The 23,165-nt window shown below is 47.7% G+C and overlaps 1 protein-coding gene across 1 annotated transcript; it reads left to right on the top strand.

Annotated features, from left to right (window-relative positions):
- On the top strand, positions 523-1,235 carry LOC102181054 (60S ribosomal protein L9). The gene has a single exon (XM_018041699.1). The coding sequence runs from the start codon at positions 551-553 to the stop codon at positions 1,127-1,129; it is 579 nt and encodes a 192-aa protein (XP_017897188.1). The 5' UTR covers positions 523-550; the 3' UTR covers positions 1,130-1,235.

Raw genomic sequence — 23,165 nt, 5'->3', positions numbered from 1 at the left:
AACACTGTGTCTTGGAGCCCCTTTCATGCTGTTCACGGAGGCCCACACTCCACTTACTAATGCCCACACAGTATTCCTTAGGATAAACATGACTTATGAACCAGCTCCTGTTTATGACCATCTGGGTTGTTGCCAAGAACTTAAGGGGCCTTCCTGATGGCTCAGACAGTGAAGAATCTGCCTGCAACGCAGAAGACCTGAGTTCGATCCCTGGGTTGGGACGATCCCCTGGAAAAGCAAATGGCAATCCACTCCAGCGATTTTGCTTGGGAAATCCCACGTACAGAAAAGCCTGCTGGGCTCCGTCCATGGGGCCATATAGAATCAGACATGACTGAGCGATCACAGTTTTCACTTTCCCGTTTCTCACTATTGTAAACAATGAAACAATAAACATCTTTGGCACATAAATCTTTGAAGACTTTATGTAGATCATCTCTTTTGGATAGATTCCTAGAAGTGGAATTGTTAGATCTGGAGTTTTGATATCTATACTTATCAAATGATCTTTAAAAGCCTCTCATCCCTCTTTGCCGCATCTACTGCGAGAATGAAGACCATTCTCAGCAATCAGACTGTCTACATCCCAGAAAATGTCGACATTAACTTGAAGGGACGGACAGTTATTGTGAAGGGCCCCAGAGGCACCCTGCGGAGGGACTTCAATCACATCAATGTAGAACTCAGTCTCCTTGGAAAGAAAAAGAAGAGGCTCCGTGTTGACAAATGGTGGGGAAACAGAAAGGAACTGGCCACTGTTCGCACAATCTGTAGTCACGTACAGAACATGATCAAGGGTGTTACACTGGGCTTCCGTTACAAGATGAGGTCGGTGTATGCCCACTTCCCCATCAACGTTGTTATTCAGGAGAATGGTTCTCTTGTGGAAATCCGAAATTTTTTGGGTGAAAAATACATACGCAGGGTTCGAATGAGGCCAGGGGTGGCCTGTTCAGTATCTCAAGCCCAGAAAGATGAGTTGATTCTTGAAGGAAATGACATTGAACTTGTGTCAAATTCAGCTGCTTTGATTCAGCAAGCCACCACAGTTAAAAACAAGGATATCAGAAAATTTTTGGATGGTATCTATGTATCTGAAAAAGGAACAGTTCAGCAGGCTGATGAATAAGATCTCAGTGATCCTGCTGCAGAAACAACAAGATAGCAGATGGTTCTATGGACTCAGTTATGATCCTTTAAAGAGACAATAAAAACTCTTGATTTGAAAAAAAAAATAAAAGCCTCTCATCCATTTTCACGCCCACAACAATATACAAACATTCCTATTTACCTGCATATATGTTAACACTTGATGTTATCTTTCTTTGTAATTCTTGATTATATGACATGAAAATAAGCTCTCATTGTTGTTTTAACATGCATTTCTTTTATTACCATGGACCATGTGCACCTTCACATGGACAACACAGGACGAGATGGTTGGGTGGCATCACTGACTCAATGGACGTGAGTTTGAGTAAGCTCCGGGAGTTGGTGATGGACAGGAAAGCCTAGTGTGCTGCAGTCCATGGGGTCGCCAAGAGTCGGACACGACTGAGCGACTGAACTGCACTGAGTTCTCCTGTGTAAAATTCCCCTGTTGAATAAATAGACAGAAACAAATGGAATGTCACCCAGGTTTTCAGTAGATGCGGGGCGTGGGGAGGGTGAGAAGGAGGAGAGAGCAGTCGTTTCCATGGGGGAGGAGCTGGTGAAGCAACAAGCAACCTTTTCTCCACCCTCTGATCTCTGCGGCAGAGCTGAACGGAGCTCACAGGGTGTGGAAGACAGGACAGGTGGGCCCAGCCAAGCAGCACTTCTCAGGACTGCCGTTTACGACGGCGCAAGTTGTCCCTGGACCACAGGTACCTTACCACGGGGTGCAGGTGGGGCTAGGCACCAGCCAGAAACCCAGGCACTCTCGGTTCTTGGCTGAGACTTGTGCAAGTCATCACCTGCCGGAGCGCCTGTCTAATTCACACAGAGGCTCCAGAGGCGGCAAAGGGTTAACCTGGCTACACCAGCCTTTGGAGGCCCACGTGGTCAGGGAGTAGGTGGGGACATGGGCCGCAGGGCTAGGGGACCTTTGAGACTGCCTCTCACCTCTGCCACCCCAGCCATATCTTCAGAGGGTGCTGAGGCACCCCCATTCTAGCACACACCTTCCCCACCCAGACCCAAACCCCCTTCTTTCCAATGGGGGGACCATGGTTCAAAGTAGGGAGAAATACAAAAGCTGGCCAGGCTTGAACAATGTGGCAGATGAATTACTCAAGCCACCAAACACCCAGGCACTACAAGACTGGACTCTCACCTGGCCTTGAACTTCAACAGACCCTTCTGTGTCTGGCAGCAATGAGTAGCTTTATAGATTTCCTGCGGTGAGACGCCAGTATTTCTCAAGGACAGGAAATGCTGTAACAGAACTCCTTTCTTTTGTGGACTTCAGAGAGGTTCCAATATGGTATCCCACTAGCCTTTATTTATTTTCTGGAACATAAGGAGTTAAAATAAGAATGAATCAAGTCGCTGTAAGTATAGAGCAAGGGATCCACGAAGATGATTGTTTGGGACATTCAAATTACTGGTGGTTTAGGGCCACATGGAGGGTTTCCCAGGTGTGGTAAACAGTCTGCTTGTCAATGCAGGAGACGTGAGAGAACGCAGGTTCCATCCTTAGGTCGGGAAGATCCCCTGGAGGAGGGCATGATAACCCACTCCAGTACTTTTGTCTGGAGAATCTCCTGGACAGAGGACCCTGGTGGGACACAGTCCATGGGGTCGCAAAGAGTAGGACAACTGAAGTGACTTAGCATGCACGCACGCACGCAGGGTCATGAGGAACGCCATGAGAAAGGTAACACTTTTGTTATGACATTTCATCAACTCCACTGCTTCATAATGGAAAAGTGTAAATAATCTTGCTCTCTTAAAAACCTAGGGACAGAATGCTAAGGGCTTGTGGTTTCTCCAAATTTACAACATTATTTTGTCCAAATAGTCGAGGGATGAACTAAGAATATCCGAGGGGAGTAATCGGCTGCCAGAGATGGCGTGATTATCAGAACTTGGGGCTGGGCAGGTCAGACTTCAGGCCTGCATTCATCACCGACACGCTGGAAACAGGCCCAGAGAGAAGGGGTACATTGCTCATGAATCTTTAGCTTCGTGGGATCAGAACCCAGACCAGGGCCAGGACTGTCTGATTCCTTTCTCGAAGCTGGACTATCACACCCCGCTTCCACCCCCATCCATGGCCTCCAGCATGGCTGTCCGTGGTCCAGCCTCAGCACCAGCCCTTCTGCCTGGAATGGCACCCACGACCTGCCAGGAGGAGGCTGGCGTGTCCTTTGGCAGAGGGCAAAGCCAGTCATCCCTCACCAGCTAGCACTGGCCGGCATCCGCACACACTCCCCTTGCTCCAGCAGATACGGCCAGACACACCCTAATCAGTGGGAAGTAAAGGGATCCATCCAGGGCTTTGACGGCAGGATGGGAGTGTAGACCCAGGCTCCCAGCTTCCCCAACAGACCCTCAGCTGGGGACCAGAAGGACCATTTTCCAAGCAGTAGCAAATCTTTTGTGCTTCCCCCACCATTGCTTCCAGGAACAGTCTGTCAAAATAAATCGTATATTGTGGATTCTGGGGGGGACTGGGGGGACCAGCTGTTACCAAAATGCCTGGGCTAATTTTAAATCTATTCATTATGCATGATTAATTACCGAAGCCCTGAGAGAGAGACGTGAACATAGCTCCTATAGCATGTCAAAGTCACTCCGAGGATGTACTGAGTCCTCCTTTCGTTGTTGTTTTTGTTGTAAATTTTTAATCTTAGGGGAGACTTAGATTTGCTTTGATGTTTTTGAAATATGGTTGATTTACAAAGATGGGCTTAGATTTGTATACAAGTTGCCATGGGACAGCATTTGTGTGTACCCTAAACCCTGCTTCCCCTGTTATTAGCATCTTACCTTATTGTGGTACATTAATGTGTCACAGGTAATGAACCACCGCTTTAAACTAAAGCGCATATTTGACTCTGGTTTCCTTCGTTTTTAGCTAATCTCCCGTCTCTCTGCTCCAGGATCCCAGCCAGGATTCCACATTACCTGCCCTCATGCCTCTTTAGGCTTCTCTTGGTTCTGACGATACCCGAGACTCTCTGTGTTGTCAATGACCTTGACAGTCTTGAGGGGCACCAGTCAGCTATTTTGCAGAATGTGCCTCTATTGGAATCTGTCTGATATTTTCCCCACTGGCGCTGTGGGTTTTGGGAAGGAAAACCACAGAGGTAAGGTGCTATTTTCATCACATTGTATCAAGGGTGCCTACTATCACTGTGAGTTGTCATTGTTGAGGTTAATTTTAACCATCTGCCTAACAGCGTTCGTAAATGCCTACTCTGTGTTCCTAAGATTTCTCCACCGTAAAGTTGCTCTTTTTTCCTGTTCTACTCACCTCCCATATTCTGTTCTTTGAAATAAAGTCACTGCATGAAGCCCACATCAATTCTTTGAAATTCTTCTGCACAGGAGGGTTTATCTCCTTCCTCCTTTTATTTGTTTATTCATTCATCTAGTTAGCAGTATGGACTCATACTTACTTAATACATCGGGTTATAATCTGATACTACCATATTTATTTTTTGTTCAATTTGGGAGCTCTTTCAGTTAGCTCCTGTGTCTTTGACATAGCCTTATCACTTTCCGTGCGTGTGTGTGTATGTGTGTGTGTGTGTGTGTGTGTGCATGCATGCACACATGTGTCAGCACTCCCATACTTTCTGGTGTAGGACACTGTGGGTTTATCTTGCATATGTCCTTCTTTAGTCCTAGAATCAGTCAGTTCTCCAAGGATCCCTGGTTCCTTTCATTGGAGAAGGGTATAAGAAACCAAGATCTGGGTGCAAGGTATGCACCTTGCTACTGGAGGGACACCATAAATTGGGGGAGTTTCATCATCTGCAACGTGGAGGCCCCCAGGGCTTGCTGGTCTCCCATTCACATCACTCATATGTTACAAATCAGAGACTCGGTTTCCCAAGGCAGAGGTGAAGCATCTTGCTAATTCAGTCTCCTGGCAATACGGCATTCCCCTGAGCCCTAGGCTTGAGTGGTCTGAAAGAGAGGCCCCCTAGGAGATCTCATCCCCTTATCTCCAGATAGGAAAATTGAGTCTCCAGAGCAGCAGTGTCTTCCTTAAGATCCCGGAACGAGCTCACAAAGCTGGGCCCGTGGCTAGACAGCCTCCAGATTCTTACATGGCCCCTCCTCCAAGCCTGGCACTCGTCCATCACCACCACCTCCCCAGGTTGCGTCATGGCTGGACACTGACTGATGCCATTTCCCGTAAGGAAAATGTTCCCGGAAGTCGTGAAACTCTTCCAGCCCCATATTTCTAACCTGGGAACTCCGTGTGGGGTGTATCTTCTCCAGCTCACAGCCTTTCTGCTCAGTCTATGTGTCCTTGTAGAAAAAATGCTACTTGGAGAATTTCTCCTCTCTCAATACCCATCTATCCCGGTCCCAAGGGACAGAACCACCCCCCCATTGTCACACTTGTCCCATGGGCAGAGCTCCAACGTGATGGGGAAAGGGTTCAAGGAAATCTGACTTACCCACCTTCTTGCCACCTTACACCCAGATTTGTCTTTCTCAGGAAGTGGTGGCCTCAATCAGAAGCCACTTGCTGCAGCCACTTCCCTTAAAGCCACCTCTAGGGCTTCCTGGATGGTTCACTGATAAAGAATCTGCTTGCCAATGCAGGAGACAGGGGTTCAGGCCCTGGTTGGGGAAGATACCACATGCTGCAGTGACTGGGCCTGGGTGCCAAGGCTGCTGAGCCTGTACTCTAGAACCCAAGAGCCACAGCTACTGAGCCCACGTGTAACTAGAGTAGTCCCCCACTCACTGCAACTAAACAGAAGCCTGCACAGCAACCAAGACCCTGCACAGCCAAAACTAAAACAGGCAAAAAGCCCACCTCGAACCTCCAGGCTGGACATGTCTCCCTTAAGCGGAGGCCAGCTTTCTTCTTCCTATTTCCTTCTAAGGGAATCCTTTCCTCCGCGCATTTCATTCTGATCCCATCCTCCACTGCACGTGGCATTTACTCCCGCACCTCCTCTTCTCACCTGCACCACCTCTACCATGGGGACACAGTGCCTGCCACTCAAAGCGACCTCCCTCCGTTGGACTGCCTGGGACACTTCTAGGAAGACAAGCACAGGCTGCCAGGGTTAACTTTAGTTCATTCATTTTATAGATAACTGTGTGGGGCTCGGAGAGGCAAAGAGACTGGCTCAAGGCCCACAGGTCTCTGGAAATGAACCAAAATCGTCTATCTCAGATGCTCTACCATGAAATGACCTATCTATCTATTTATCTATCTACCTATCTATCTAGTTCGACCTATTTATTGATCTAATCATCTACCGATTTAAGATCCTCACAGTAGATTTGGCGGTCTCCTAGGGTGGAAGTTCACTTCCAGGCAGGCAGGGATGTTTCCTTAGCCCTGGTGGGGTTATAAGAGTCCCTATGCCCAAGGAGACAGGGGTCCTGAGGAAGGAAAGCTGCTCTTACATGCCACCTGCCCTGAGCAGCCTTCAGCACCATCGCTGGGCTCAGGGTCAGATGTCAAACTGTCCCTTTTCCAGAAGCCGCTGGAAGCTGTGGAGAACTTGGTAGAAGAAAGAGGATGCTCGGTTTCCCAGCCTGGATATTGAGGAGCTGGCACAAAGTGGCTCTGAGGAAGGCCTTGGAAAGTCACTTCGTTCATCCTGCTAAGAACACAGACTCCTTGCCTCTCCTTGAGTCTGGTTTCCTAAGTTTTGGATGGGATCTCATCCAGGGGGTTCTAAGACCCAGCATATTTGTAAACCCCTGTGATGGGTTGTTTTGACATCAGGAGAATCTGCAAGGGACAGTCAAGCCTAGTGAAAATCAGGGCTGATAAAACCTCCTCCCTTGGGGGCTGGGCTGCAGAGAGAGCTTGGGCTTTGGGTACCAGGTACCAAGCGGCCCTAGCGTCCATCATCCGTGCCCCTTACTCACCAGAATCCAGGGAGCCAGAGTCTCTGCTCCTAAGCAACTCCGGCTCCTGAAACTCTGGAGCTAATATGTGCAAATTACTTCAGGGAATGTCCATTGCCCAAATCCAATTTGAATACCACTATGTTGCTAAGAGCACTTGCCACTGCAAATGAGCTAATGCAAGACTGACGTTTACAAAAGTCTTTACAGAAAAGTGAAATGGCCTGGGCGGTGGGAAGATCCCCAGTTTGCAAATTTCCTTCCTGCTTTCCTTTCCTTCTTGTTTATTCTTCCTGCTCCTCTCCCCCGCTGCATCCCCTGCCCTGTTTTTTTTTTCTCTCTCTCTCTCTTTTACTTCTGCATCCTGAGAACATTTTAATTTTAGAAAGAAATGCTATATAGGCCAAAGTTATGTGATACGTAGACGTGTGGAGTGTGGGAGGGGAGGATCGGAGGAAGTATATAAACACCTACCAAATTCCCAAAGCAAGGAATTAGCTTTGAAGACAATTCTACAAAAACAGTAAGCCCAGCAGTGGTCTTCAGTCTTCACAGTCTTCCTAGAGGCAGCCCCTCAAGTGTCCTAATACTGAGAGGTGCAATGACTTGCTTGGTTCCTGGGGATCAATCCACCTTCATCCCAAGGAAGGTCAGGGCAAGCATGAGAATCAAGTGTGTTCCTTTTAGTTGGAGACCGTTGGTTTACAATATTGTGTTAGTTTCAGGGGTACTGTATAGTGGTTTAGTGTTTTTGTAGATTATATTCCATTAGAGGTTATTCCAAGATAATGGGTATAAGTCCCTGGGCTATACAGTATATCCTTGTTGCTTATCTATTTTATAAGCTTCTCTGGTGGCTCAGACAGTAAAGAATCTGCCTGCCAGATTTGATCCCTGGGTCAGGAAGATGCCCTGGAGAAGGACATGGCCACCCACTCCAGCATTCTGGCCTGAAGAATCCCATGGACAGAGGAGCCTGGCGGGCTACAGTTCATGAGGTTGCAAAGAGCTGGACGTGACTGAAGCAACTCCGCACGCATGCACACACACACATGATATCTGTCCACCCTGTATTTCCTGCTTGTCCTCCCACGTTCTCTCTCCCATTTGGTAAACCCAAGTTTGGTCTGAGTATCTGTGAGTTAGCCCTGTTGTGTAAATGCATTTTTCTGGCTCCCCACAAAGCAGCTCAAGCAGACGTCACTTTGCTGCCCAGTCTCTCCACTCTTGGCTGAGCCTTTTAGAACGTGTGACTGGTAAATCCTAATCTGAATTTAGGATTGCATGAGAAGAGATAGAAATCTAGGAGTGAACGTGAAAAGCAGTTTCCCAAATAAGCAGGAGCACTTTAGTTCTTGAGTCTAGAATGGAAGTTGATGGGTTGATCCAAAGGCTGCCTTGGAGAGGAGCATTGGCTTGGGGTGGTATCAGGTGGGATGTTTTATAGAAAGAAACAGGAGTGTTGGTTAGTCAAGCAGAAGTCCGTTAAAAGAGCACCCATTCCATCTGAGAATTTCCAAACAACAGCTGTCCTCCTCGTGTGCCGTCTTCTTGGGCTGTACTCCCAGCCTCCCCACTGCCCACCGTGCTGGGACTGACAGCCGCTTTCTCCTGGGCCAACACCTCTGCTCCCTGGTTCAGCAGACTCCCTCCCTGGGTCAGCTGTGCTTGTCATTTCAATGAAACAGTTTACAAAAACTGATGAAATAAGGAGCTTTCTAGGTGCCGCTAGTGGTAAAGAACCCGTCTGCCAATGCATGTAGACGTAAGAGATGTGAGTTTGATCTCTGGGTTGGGATGATCCTCTGGAGGAGGAAATGGCAACCAACTCCAATATTCTTGCCTGGAGAATCCCGTGGACAGAGGATCCCGGTGGGCTACAGTCCATGGGGTTGCAAAGAGTCAACACAACTAAAGTGACTTAGCACGCATGCATGATAAAATAAGAAAGCCTGAAAGAGAGTGGTTTCCACAAAAACTAAGTTCAATTCTTTGAAAAGTCTCTTTCTATCAAGGGATCTCACTAAAAATAACTGCAATTGAATTAGGCATGGGTGAGATGGCTTTAAAATATTGAAGAGAGTTGTCTAAGCCTGAAAATATGTGCACTTACAAGGCTTTAAATTCTCACTTATTTTAAAGAAAATTGGAAATTATAGGCGATGTGTTTGGGGCAGGCTTTACATAAGAAAGAAGGCTGGAAACTCCAAGCAAAGGGCTTGGTCTCAGAGAAAAGCTCTGGGCATGCCATGAAGTTCTTGGCTAATGGATGATGTAGGTTTTAAGTTAAAATATAATAAACTGTTTGATGTGTTATTGTTTTATGATGGAGGGGAATTGTAAACATCGTGATGGGTCATGTACTGCTCACAAAGGAGGTCAGGTTTTCCCTTCGCCAGTGGAAAGCCCCTGGAGAATTCTACATAGGCAGTGATGTGAGTGGTTCGACTTCCCAGGTAGATCCCTGACTTCGTAACAGAGCTGGATTGCAAGGGGTGGGGATGCAGGGATCAGAAGAAAAGATTAGCAAAGAGGCTAGAATCTGGGATGAGTGATGAGTCTTGAAACAAGCAAATGGAGATGGGAAGAACAGGACAGAACAGAGAAATATTTGGGAGGTAGAACAGACAGGATGAGGTGTTTGGATCTAGGCAGTTGTGGGCTGGGTGACTGGAGATGCCTGTAATTCATTCTTGGGAGAGATTCCTCTGCACTGAAAAGGACCAGGCAAAAACGTGATTGAAGCGAGACAGCAGTTGGCGCATGCCCTGTGCTGTGTCTCAGATGAACTTCCTCTTCCCGTCTGTCTTCCCAGGACAAGCATGTCTTCCAGACCCGCATGGAAGTGTCCAGTTCTTGAAGCCCCATCCCAAATGGAACCGGTCCCCTAGATGGATCTGCAATCCTCCTCTATCACAAGCTCTTATATTGTAGCACTGAACTTACTACCTTGAATCCTAGAGTTACTGGTTTGTTCATCTCTCTTTCCCACTGAACTGTGAGCCTGAAACCAGAGGCAGCATCTTCCTCAACTTCACGCCCTTCATTCATAGCCCAATGTCAAGCGCGCTCTGACACCTCAAGCAGTCATGATTAGTCATAAACTAATCAGCAGTTGTCATCTTCCCAGTGATTGTTTGAATATATTGGTTTCTCCGTCTACTCTACACTTTGCCATAGCTTCTCTGCTGATAGTAATTTTCATCAAAAATTTATCAGTTCTGCCCTGCCTCCTATATCCAAAAAGGATCTGATACAACGGCATCGGTGGTATGTAAAACACCATAAGAGCTTGTTGTTGTTCAGTAGCTAAGTCACATCTGACTCTTTGTGACCTCATGGACTGCAGCATGCCAGGTTTTCCGTCCTTCACTCTCTCCTGGAGCTTGCTTAAACTCATGTCTGCTGAGTCAGCGATGCCATCCAACCATCTCATCCTCTGTTGACCCCTTCTCCTCCTGCCTTCAATCTTTCACGGCATTAGGGTATTTTTCAATGAGTCAGCTCTTTACATCAGGTGACCAAAAGTATTGGAGTTTCAGCTTCAACATCAGTCCTTCCAATGAATATTCAGGGCTGATTTCATTTAGGATTGACTGGTTTGATCTCCTTGCTGTCCAAGGGACACTCAAGAATACTCTCAGAGCGTTAAATCTGTGCAAACCATTTATAGAGATTAAAAGATTATGCAAAGTTATCAGAACCTAAGAATATTGTTATTTAGCATCGAATTTGTTCTTAAGATTACTGACTACCCAATGCTAAAAAGGCAATTAAGCAATTTTTCAAAATCGTGTTTTACCCAACAGTTGCATAGGATGCCAACAGGCCATGTTAGTGGGAGAGGGAAGACCACAGGGCACCCTGGGTGTTCTGTCCCCAAATTAGTTTGAAAAGTTAAAGATGTTCTTTTTATTAGAAAACTTCCTGAGGCTTGAATATGTCCAGGCAACATCCTGAAACTCTCAGTGCCAGGTATGGGGGTGGGGTTGGGGGGAGAATTTAACCCTTCATCTTGGCACTTAATTAAATCTCCCAGAATGTTGCTCTGTGGAACCCCAGGCTGGGGAATATTGGTTGGATGCAGGCAGGAACACTGCAGTGTCAGGAGAGGTGGCTACAGTCTAATCATTAGGAGCCCTCAGGCAGATGAGCCGCTGTTCCATATGTATGGGCTGGTCAGAAAATTTCGCCTTCTGTTCTGTGCATTCTTTGTCCCTCCTTTTATTTAAGGTATGGTTTTTAAATACAGTAAAACCCCTTCCCCTTTCACGTTCATTTCTGCCGATTTGGACGAACACATGCAGTAGTGTAACCACCGTTACAACCAAGGTACCGAACAGTTTCATCACTCAACCCCCGATTTCCTCGTATCCCCTTATAATCAAGCCTCCCCCCAAGCCCCCAGGCAACCACTGATCTGTTTTCTGTCTCTACAGCTTTGCCTTTCTAGAAAATCATATAAATGGAATCAAGCAGCATGGAGCCTTTTGAGTCAGTATAATATTGATGAGTTCACATAAGTTTTGCTTCTCAATGGCTCATTGTTTTTACTGCAAGTGGGGAGGGACCGTCTCCATTGATTATCCTTCCAGCAGTTGAAGGACATGTGGACTGTTCTTGGCGATTACCGAGAAAATTAAACTGGGCTCCAAAATCACTGCAGATGGTGACTGCAGCCATGAAATTAAAAGACGCTTACTCTTTGGAAGAAAAGTTATGACCAACCTAGATAGCATATTCAAAAGCAGAGACATTACTTTGCTGGCTAAGGTTCGTCTAGTCAAGGCTATGGTTTTTCCTGTGGTCATGTATGGATGTGAGAGTTGGACTGTGAAGACAGCTGAGCGCCGAAGAATTGATGCTTTTGAACTGTGGTGTTGGAGAAGCCTCTTGAGAGTCGCTTGGACTGCAAGGAGATCCAACCAGTCCATTCTGAAGGAGATCAGCCCTAGGATTTCTTTGGAAGGAATGATGCTAAAGCTGAAACTCCAGTACTTTGGCCACCTCATGCGAAGAGTTGACTCATTGGAAAAGACTCTGATGCTGGGAGGGTTTGGGGGCAGGAGGAGAAGGGGACAACAGAGGATGAGGTGACTGGATGGCATCACTGACTCGATGGACGTGAATCTGAGTGAATTCCGGGAGTTCGTGATGGACAGGGAGGCCTGGCGTGCTGCAATTTATGGGGTCGCAAAGAGTCGGATACAACTGAGCAACTGAACTGAAGAAAATTCCTATAAACACTAGTGCATCCATGCCCGGTCGCTTCAGTCAGGTCTGACTCTTTGTGACTCTGTGGACTGTAGCCCACCAGCCTCCTCTGTCCATGGGATTCTCCAGGCAAGGATACTGGAGGGGGTTGCTGTGCCCTCCTCCAGGGGATCTTCCTGACCAAGGGTTTGAACCCACATTTCCTGAGCCTCCTTCATTGCACATGGATATTTTTACACTGAGCCACCAGGGAGACCCATAAACATCAGTACATAGGTTCTTAATTTTTTGTGAACACAAGTTTCAGATCATTTGGGTACATACCTAGGAGTGGGAATGCGTGGGAATGCTGAGTCAGGGGTGAGCGTATGTTTAACTCTGGACGAAACTATCGCACTCTTCTTCCAGGGTTGTAAGCTTCTGTTCCATAGGGGAGCTGGGGGAGCAGAGTGGTCTTTCTGCCCTCCTCCTGCTGTCCCCTCCCTTAGGGAGCCCCACCAAGGAGACTTTGGAAGGTCTCTGGCCCCTAGTCTTTTGTGTGAGCAGCAGAGGAGGTTTGTGGAGGACACCCAACCCGGGTACGAATCCCCCTTAGGTCTGTGCCCCCGTACCCTGGTCATCTATAATTCCTTATTTACCTACTCCGACTTTAGCAACTTCCTAACATCTTAGCTGAATTCTCCTCAATGGTGTCCCTTTACGCAGGTGCTCAGAGCGCTGTCTGAACCTGGAGGTACCAGCCTGTCCTCAGATGTCTGGTTAGTTGGTTGCCCTGTGACCAGGGCTCACTGGTGGGTTCAGGAAAAGGTGTGACCCTGCAGACTGCCCATCTCCTAAGGATGGGAGCAAGCCTCTTTCCAGCTCTCTCCATCCTCTACGGAAGCTGGAAGTCCTGCTGATGAACATCTAATCATGCGAACTTGAACCCTGGTGTACCTTTCTCCTCTGACTCAGGGGTATTCAGAGAAAGAACAGGTGAAGTCTGATGGAAGATTATTTGTTCATTTGGTCAGTCTTTATTGAGCCCTACTTTGAGCCAGGCGCCGAGCAGGAACTGGAGATTGAATAGTGAATTAAGAGGGCTTGCTTGCTCCCAAGCAGCTTAGTCTAGTAGTGAGGCAGGTGCACAGGTCCGTGAGGACAGAGTGCTGCAGCAAATGTGGTCCAGAGGGTAGGAAGTGGGAGGTGTCCAGGGAAGCTTCCCAGAGAGGGTGATGTCTGAGACCGACCTGAACCTGGCCAGGGGGCACAGGGTGGGCTGTATCAGTGGCGAGTGCTGTTCACGTGGTTGGAGCATGGACATGGCATACCAGGGGGCTGGAGAGAGTTGAGTCTGCTGTGCCCAGCAGGCTGATTCATGGACGGGTCAGAGTGCGGCTTTGGGAGACAGCTGGGCTGTTGGGTCTCTAATCCTGGCCCTGCCACTTAGCATCTGGGTGGCCTCTGAAACACCACTCACCTTCTCTGTTCCTCAGTTTCCCCTTCTTGAAAGTGAAGGTGTGGCAGCCCCTACCTGAGACCCTTGTGAGGGGTTAGGTGTGTGATAACCCGGAAGACACGGAACTCAGGGCTGGGGTTATGAGAGCTCCAGGATTAGCCAGAGTCAAGCAGGAGCCAGGCCCGGAGGGGTCCAGAGAGCCACCCTACCGTGCTGGATAGGGTCTTGAAGGAGTGGGGAACACTGGAAGTTTTCAAGCAGGAGAGTGATATGATTAGATCCACTTCAGAAGGTAAATCTGCCTGGAGAGCAGGTGGAGGGGTTGTGATGGAAAGATATCAGAGACATGGAGGGCATTTAGGAGGCAGAGTTGATGGGGGTCTGAATCAAGGTGGTGGCAGGCCTGGAGAGGGAAGTGGATGGATTGGAGTGGATGGAATGTGGAGGGAAAGTGGATGGGGTGGACACACCTGGCGTTTGACTTAAAGAAAACGTGAGGGCAAGAGAGGAGCCAGGGAGAGCCCAATTTTCTGTCTATGGAGGATGCTACATGCGTATGGGAAGGAATAGAGATGCTCTTAATCCTCATAGCAGGCGTCATGTCTTCTGAAGTTTTACATTCTCTGAGCCACGTATAGCCCCCAGAATAGAGAATGTTTTGAAAAATCGGTCAGCAGAAGGCTTGCCTTCCCCACTGGTGAGTCATCAAGGTAAACCTAAGTGGAGATCTTTTAAACATCTAGCTGGGACCTCCCTGAGCTTCTTTTAACTCATCATTAAATCCCAAAGAGAAAGGTGCATGAAAAGAAGGGAAAGTACAAAGAAAGTACAACGTAGCAATAAATGTACTTCTCTGGAAAAAAAAATAAAATAAAATCCAGCACCTTGTAACAAAAACACAGTAGTTCTCTGCAACTTGCGTCTCGGCCAGGACTTTGAGGCAGCCTCCTGTTTCATGCCGTGTGAAAGACTGCCACTGCTGGGGAAACTGACAAGAAAGTCATATCTTTGGAAGTTTGGTAAAGCGGATATTGTCTTTCACTTTTCCCTTGAACTTAGTCAGAGAGGATCCCCAAGACGCAAAAGTCACCTTTTCTTTCTCTCTCACCATCTCCAACACCCATTGTTCCCTCTGCCACCCACTCCAGTCAAATATTTCAGCTGTAAAATTGGCATGATTTCAAGGTCAAAAATGGGTTCATTTTCCCTCCGGTGAAAAGTCATACACACTCATTCAATTTATAGGAGGTGATTACGATACTTTGTCCTTCAAAATGCCTTTCTGGCTTATAGTAGCACCAGAAGAAAATTCCTAAACAACCCTCTTTGAAATTCACTGTGTCTGAAGAAAGATCAGGTACAGCTTTTTCCAATAAGACATTTATTCTGCTATGTCTCTTGTGTTCAGCCAGGAACAGTCATGAGTAAATTGAGAAAGAGACAGATACAGAGAGAGACAGAGACACAGAGAGGGCTCCTCTGAATGATAAAGATGAGTGTGTTCCTCCCAGGTTTCTCACTCCAAGTTCCAAGGCTCCTGACAGCTTGTTTTGAGGCTGACTTTGTGTCCCACACCAGCCAGGTGCTGGAGGGAAACGAGTGTGATGGGCTATAGGGATCCTTCAGGATGGCCTGCTGGCAGGATGATCAGACGTAGCCTAATGCTGAAGGTGAAAGCAATAAGATGCGATCTTCATGGAGGAGCCTGGGGAGGAGGACATAAGGGTTCAACTGGTAACTCAGAGGAGCAAAGGCAGCTCTCATCTGGAGCTCCAGTGATGTCCCCAGAGGTTGGTGGAAGGACTCCATTCAATTCTCACAATGCCTCTGTGAAACGGATGTCACCATCCAGCTTGCAGACAAACAAAAGGTGTTCTGAGAGGTTAAGCAAAGGACCCAAATCAAGAGTCAAACTCAAGTCTGTCTTTTCCAAAGCTGTTACTTGTGGTAGGCAGAATAATAGCCTCCCAATGACACCCATGGGCTTCCCTTGTGGCTCAGCTGGTAAAGAATCCACTTGCAATGCAGGAGACCTGGGTTCACTGCCTGGGTTGAGAAGATCCCTTGGAGAAGGGAAAGGCTATCCACTCCAGTATTCTGGCCTGGAGAATTCCATCGACTACAGTCTATGGGGTTGCAAAGAGTCAGACACAACTGGGTGACTTTCACTTTCACAATGATGTCCATACCCTACTCTCCAGAACCTGTGAATATGTTAGGGTTCGTGGCAAAGGGAATGAAGGTTGCAGGTGGGATTAAGGTGGCTAATCAGCTGACTCTGAGATGGCAAGAGTCTCCTGGATTAGCCAGGCAGATCCAATGCAGTCACAGGGGGCCTAAAAAATGGAAGAGGGAGGCAGAAGAGAGAGAACTAGAAAGATGGCACCTGGGCAAGGATGCGACCTGCCATCTCTGGCTTTGAAGATGGAGAAAGAGCGTCATGGACCGGAAGGGCAGGCGGCCTCTGGAAGCTGGGAAAAGCGAGGAAAGGGACTCTCCGTTAGGGCTTCCAGAAGGAAGACAGCCCTGCTGATTCCTTGATCTTAGTGCAATAAGACCCGTGTTGGCTTCTGACCTTCCGTGCTGTGAGAAAGTAAAATCTGTACCATATAAGCCACAAAATCTGTGGTAATTTACTGTAATATCAACAGAAGACCAAGACATTATGCCACACCCTTCACATGAATTCTTTTTCTATCATTTCAATAGACATTTCATGCCTAGAGAGCCACTGAACTTGAACAACTGAGGCAGGGGAGTCAGGCTGCTTGATTCAAGTCTCAGTTCCACTCATTACTAGCTGTATTACCTTGGGCATATTGTTTAAAATTTTATAAGCCTCCAGCTTTTATTCTCTGTAAAACAGAGATGATAAAAATACCCCGGCCCACAGTGGTGTTGTGAGGGTCAAATGAGATAATGCGTAAGAATGGACTTGCATACTGCTTGCTGCGGACCAAGTGCTCACCACAGTGTAGTTATCACATTTTATCATCAGCTTCTTCTCCATCACTGCATCCCCATCATATCCCCATCCTCATCATCACAGATGTCATTAAAGAGTCTCTTTGTGGGGTGGGGGAAGGTACTGGGACCTGTGGGGATTGGATGTGAATAGACAGTTGAAGCCTTTCCAGCCCCACGTCCTGCCTCTGTAGACATCTCTGTGCGGCATCCTCTCGCTGCAACTGGAGCCTCCCCTTGGGTTAAACCTGGGTCTTTTGGAGCCAGGACATGCTCTGGGCTAGGTCTGGGGCACGTTGGCATGTACTTCTTGATGTACACATCTGAGCTCTGCCCATCTGTAGTTCCTCCCCCTCCCATCCCAGCCCCAGGGCCCCAGGGACCAAGGCCTTCCCTGGCAGCAGCCCAAGATCAGGTAAGGCAGAGATGCCTCATTCCATGAAGGGAAACCGAAGTTCAGATTCCCAGAGAGACCGTCTCTGGGGTCCTGCCAGCTTCTCCAGAGATGACCTGATTGACCCCAAGTCCTTGAGCTTAGCCTCTGTCCTGGCCAGCCCCCCCCCCCCACACACACACCTCTGTTCCCATCCCTCACCTCTTGGCTCAAGGCCTCCATCCAGCAGGACTCCTGTGCTGCTCTAGCCAACTGGAGCAGAAAGGGCACCCGATTCAGCAAAGCGAGAATTTGCAGAGAATTCCAGGAGAGGCAGTTGGGTTGCAAGGGATGGGAACCACAAGTCCAACTTAAAAAGAGGTAAAGATGACTAGGGGGCAGCCCTGTGAGGGTACCGCAACTCCAAGGACAGAAAACCAAGTGAAGCCAGGTCTCTCACACGCTGGAACCAGCAGAAAGCTGCCGGGAGGCCAGTCTCCCCTATCATCTCAGACAAAGCAAGTCCTGCCCACCTCTCTCCTCACTGGACATCTGCTGTGAGCTCATCACTACTATGATGTCATTGCTGCTAGGCCACAGACAAGATTGGATATATTAAATCATGTGTTCATCCTGATATCTCTGATTCAAAGTCAAGGCCAGGGGGCTCTTCCTCACCTTCCACCACCCTAGATTTGATTCTCAACTTCTTTCCCAGGGAGAACCCTGGTTCTCAAGAATGTCACTATATGTGGTCATCTGCTTCACCCCATGATATATTCAATACATCCAAGAGCATCAACCCTAGTCCTAGCGTTAGTCGTTCAGTTGTGTCCAGCTCTTTGCAACCCCATGGAGTGTAGCCTGCCAGACTCGTCTGTCCATAGACTTCTCCAGACAAGAATCCTGGAGTGGGTTGCCATTTTCTTCTCCAGGGGACCTTCCTGACCTAGAGATTGAACCTGGGTCTCCTGCATTGCAGGAGGATTCTTTACCATCTGAGCCAGCAGGGAAGTCAACAGAGTCAGACCTACCGCATTGTTACCACTACCAACAGCAAACCTGCTTGCTCTTCTGTTGTCGTTGGAATCTATTGCAACAGGGGTGTGCGTTCTGGGGACTCTCTTCAAAGGCAAGGGCCACTTTACTGCTTCAACCAACAAGGCACCAAGAGATCCAGAAAAGGAGGCACTGGCCAGTCCGCCTCTGCCATGGGTGCCTGCCCACCCTTAAGCTCAAACGCAGCCCTGGATGGCACACACACAGTCTCCATGGTAAAAACAGAGGGCCAGACCCTCAGGAAGCTGGGTTAGTCAGTGACACTATTTTACCTGGTGTTTGCAGCCAAATAGAGCTTCAAGGGTATAAGATGTCCCCTGTGGCCCAGCCTCAGGTCAGACACCTCTGGAGGCACAACAAACATGGCTGCAACAGACAGAACGCACAGTTTCCCGAGGGTGTCTGAGCCTGCTGCTAAGCGAGTTTCTCTACATTCATTGCCGTCCTCATGCACTCACTGGCTGGCAGCCTTGCAGAGCTCCCAAGCTTGCTGGGGGCCCATTGGAAGCCTCAGGTCTGCATGGCCCTTACTCCCCACACGCCGAGCTCTCTCCACCCTGAATGGACCTCCATTTCTGGATCTGAATGGATGATCACCCCGTGGGGCTTGGGAAGGCTTTCTATGGGCCAGATTATACTCTCCAGAAGTACGGAGGGGTCAACGCCTGGTGGGGCAAGTCTGGACTCAGAAAACAGAGCCGGGTGGGTCAATTCCTGCCACCTTCTCCCCCCAGGGAATGGAGAGTAACTGCTAATGGGCACAGGCTTGCTTTCTGGGGGTGATGAAATGTTCTAAAATTGGATTTTATCGATGGCTGCACAACTCTGAATATGCAAAAACTACGGAACTGTACACTTTAAATGGGTGAATTATGTGGTATGTGAGTCATATTTCAATAAAGCTGATATAAGTGAAACAGTGAGATAAATATATGTTATTTTTTAAATGTATATGTATGTATGGACACATACATAAGGTAAGATGTATGTGATGAAAGATATATATGTGTGTGTACATGTTTCTGTGTATATATATATAAATATATACAATTGCATCGATTATTTGAATATGAAGAACAACACATATATAGAAAGAGGTTACAGCTGTTGACTGTTTTTTGGTTCTCTTCTTCCTACTTTTCTGCAGAGTTTTAATTTTTAAAAATAAAATTTTGGGGAAAGTAAACCTGCTGTCATAGAACTACGGGGAGGAAACCCACATTTTTGAGTCAGTCAGTGGTTTCTGCCCTGTTAGGACTCTGCAAAGCCATTCACTTGACTGCTAACCATTTGGGCCCTTGCCAAACGATCCCTACCCCAGCTGCCCGGCTCCACAACTCACAGTCAGAAAATTCAAGCTTTCGAAGCTGGATCTTGCGGGCCTGCCTGTCAGGGGAGCAACTTAGTGAGGACTCCGCCTCCTTAGAGTCCCCTGGGGCACCTGCTGATCACGCGGATCCCGGGGGCTGGACCCCCTGCATTAGAACCTCTGGCCAGATGTCCACAGGTTGAACCAGCTCCTGAGACGTTCTTGTGCCCGTTCACGCTGCAAAGCTCTAGATGAGTGGATTGTTCAACGTGCTTTTGCACCTTCGTCGGCCATGGGTTTTGAGGATACATAGCGAAGATTCTAGGTCAGCATAGACAGCTATGGGTGTGAATGCAAAATGCAGTCACCCCACCCCCACCCCCACCCCACCCCCGGAAACAGACACTGTGGATATTCCCAGAGACACAACTGACGTCACGTAGCCGTCTTGTCAGAAAGGATTCTTCTCAACGCGCCGTCGCCTCAGGAAACGTCAGGGCTTTCCCCCGGGTCCCAACGGCACGCCTGTGGAACAGTAAGAACAATGAGCTGGCGACACCCCAGATTTCATGCCCCCGACTTTGGGGCAAGAATGGAACCCGGAGACGCTCACGGATCACGGCGTGTGTTTCCTCCCACACATCTCCCCCCCTGGTGCCCGACAGCAGGGGGATGACTCAGCTGCCTGAGGCTGCCACCCACCCACAGGACACAGGTCTCAGGAGGGGCCCTGAGAAAGGATGCCTGCAGGTGGCTTGCTTCCTTAACATCCTGGTGCTTGACCGAGACCAGCCCTGTTTTTCACATCTTTGTCAAGGTATTGCCCCTTCCTTCATACCTACCTCTGACTATGCGTTTGATTAATGACCCAAAATATTATCTGTGATGATCTGTAGGCCTCTGACAGAGTGAGAAAAATAATCTCATTAAGTCCTCTTTTTTTCTTTTTTTAAATGTTTAAATAAGATCCACTCAGAAGAATTTCAGGTTATGCTCCATTGAATCAGAAGATGAATCTTGGCAGATGAGAGACATTTAAGTCCATTTGCAAAGATTTGTTTACTTGCTGTTGAGATATATACATTTTTTAACAGCCAAGTAAGACCCAAAATACTTCCCTGACGGCTCAGATGGCAAAGAAACTGCCTGCAATGCAGGAGCTGCTGCTAAGTTGCTTCAGTCCTGTCTGACCCTGTGCGACCCCATAGATGGCAGCGCACTAGGCTCCTCTGTCCCTGGGATTTTCCAGGCAAGAACACTGGAGTGGGTTGCTATTTCCTTCTCCAATGCATGAAAGTGAAAAGTGAAAGGGAAGTTGCTCAGTCGTGCCCGACTCTTAGCGACCCCATGAACTGCAGTCTACCAGGCTCCTCCGTCCATGGGATTTTCCAGGCAAGAGTACTGGAGTGGGGTGCCATTGCCTTCTCCTGCAATGCAGGAGACCCGGCTTCAATCCCTGGGTTGGGAAGATCCCCTGAAGGAGGAAGTGACAATCCACTCCAGAATTCTTGCCTGGAGAACACCATGGACAGAAGAGCCTGGTGGGCTACAGTCCACAGGGTCGCAAAGAGTTGGGCACGACTGACCAACACTTTCACAAAATCCCAAACTGCTTACTGCTTGAACTCAGGTTTGTGAGAACAGAGAAAGAATCTTCCTAATCAGAATGAGGAGTTTTGTCTGGATAATCTTACGAAGTTTATTTGAGGGGGAAGATATTAAAATGTAAGTAATTGCTCATATAGTGGTATCATTAGATGGCACGAGTGAGGTTTCTGCCGGGCTTGCCCCCTGCTCTGAATTGTCAGGCGACACTCTCCACTCGAGGCTTCTCCTGACTGATCGCCCCGGCAGGCTGGCTGTCCTGGAGGTCAGGCCTCCAGAGGAGAGACAGGTCTGGAGCAGAGTTCAAGGCCCTGCCCTGGCTGGAGGGTAGGCAGGAAAACGATGGCTGGAGCTGTTTCTCTGAGCCTGGCTGTGTCAGTGGGACACAGGAGCTGGGGACAGAAGGAAGGCTTTCTCTTTTCCCCACCTGCCTTCTAGGGGGTGGTCAGCAGCTTGAAGAGTTGTTAAGGGGCAGTTGGGATATTTAAACAAAGTGAAATTTGGGGAAAGTTGGATCTAGTTACCTAAAATCTTAGCAAAACAGTGTGAGAAGTTTCTCAGAAAAAATCTTTGGGTTATGTGTATAAAATAAACCTTACTAGCTACCCAGCACCTTCTCTTTTTTTGCCTTTTCCTTCTTCTTCTTCTTCTTTTTTTTTTTTTTTTTTTTTTGCAGTACTGTAAGGCTTGCAGTATCTTAGTTCCCTGACCAGGGATAAAACCTGTGCCTCAGAAGTGAAAGCCCCAAGTCCTAAGCTCTGGACCACCAGGGAATTCCCTCCCCAGCACATTTTTAGTAGAGCTAACCTCATCATCAAAATCTCTGCTGCTTTTTGAATCATTATCTGGGCCTGTCTTTGGCTCAGAGTGCTTCCTTTGCCTGCAGTATTTGAAAGTGTTATCTCTCAAACTATGTAAATTGCCAGGCCAGCTTAGATGCAGCTTTTTCCAGGAAACCTATCATGATTGGTCTATGGAGAAATTGTATCTTTCTCTTTAAACTCCCGTAATCAATCATTCCGATCTCTCTCTCTCTGTAAGATTTAACTGGATGCTTGCTATTTTTATTTTTAGATCACTCTATTACAGTTTATATATATTCTCTACTAGAATCATAGTTTAGCATGCTATTTAAATCATTTACAGTAGCTTTATAGTTAGACAGACATGTGTTGGAATCCTGGCTTCACTACGTACTGGCTAGACTTTGGGTAGTCTTTTACTTTATATCTCGGTCCTTTTTTCTATGAAATGGAGGGTTATGGACTGAATATTTGACTATGCCTCCCAAACTTGTGTGTTGAAACCCTTACCACCAGTGTGATGCTATTAGGAGGTGGGGGCCTTTAAGAGGTCATTAGGTATAGATGAGGTTATGAAGATGGGGGCTCCCATGATGGGACTGATGACCTTATAAGAAGAGACCAGAGAGTTAGCTCACTCTCTCACCCATGTGAAGACACAGTGAAGAAACAGTCGCCTGCAATCCAGGCAGCTGGGCCTCACCAGAAACCAGATCCACTGGTAGCTTTGCCTTGGACCCCCCAGCTTTCAGGACTGTGAGAACAAATCTCTGTGATTTAAGCCACTCAGTCTGCGGTACTTTGTTATAGAAATCAGAGCTGACTAATACAGAGGTCTAGTAAAAATACTGACTTCCTAGGGATTCTGTGAGGTTGGATGATGCAGGTATGCTTGTGAAGGCTTAGAAGATAGAAAGGCACATAATAGATGCCCAGGGCATGCTGGTCATCCTTGTCAAATTGTGATCTCCTTAAAGTACAGACCACAGCTTGTTAACTCAGCTTCCACCCTACAATGCAACACCTATCAGTGTGCCTTGCTCTTAGCAGACATTCAGTGACAGCTTGCTACATCAAAGAGTGAATTATGAATTAATAATGAAATGATATCCTCATCTGCTCTTCAACTTGGCAAGTATGCCTCCTCTCCAGAAATTCCATGACTGATCTTAAATTTTTTAGCTGCAAGCACATCTGGCTCCTGATACTCAAAAGGAAAGGTTCTCAGTGAAGCTTCCCCTCCACATTTTCTCTGGAGAGTACTTGGACAGTGGCCCAAGGTCATTCTAAGAATTTGCAAAGACCAGGAAAGAGGAAGGGAATACACAGTAAATGCATTCGACTCTGTTTTGAGCACTGTATATG

This window comes from Capra hircus, chromosome 26 (genome assembly GCF_001704415.2).
Source record: "Capra hircus breed San Clemente chromosome 26, ASM170441v1, whole genome shotgun sequence".
NCBI classification, from domain to species: domain Eukaryota; kingdom Metazoa; phylum Chordata; class Mammalia; order Artiodactyla; family Bovidae; genus Capra; species Capra hircus.
Note: the sequence above shows the minus strand (reverse complement) of the source record. Positions and strands in the feature narration are given on the sequence as shown.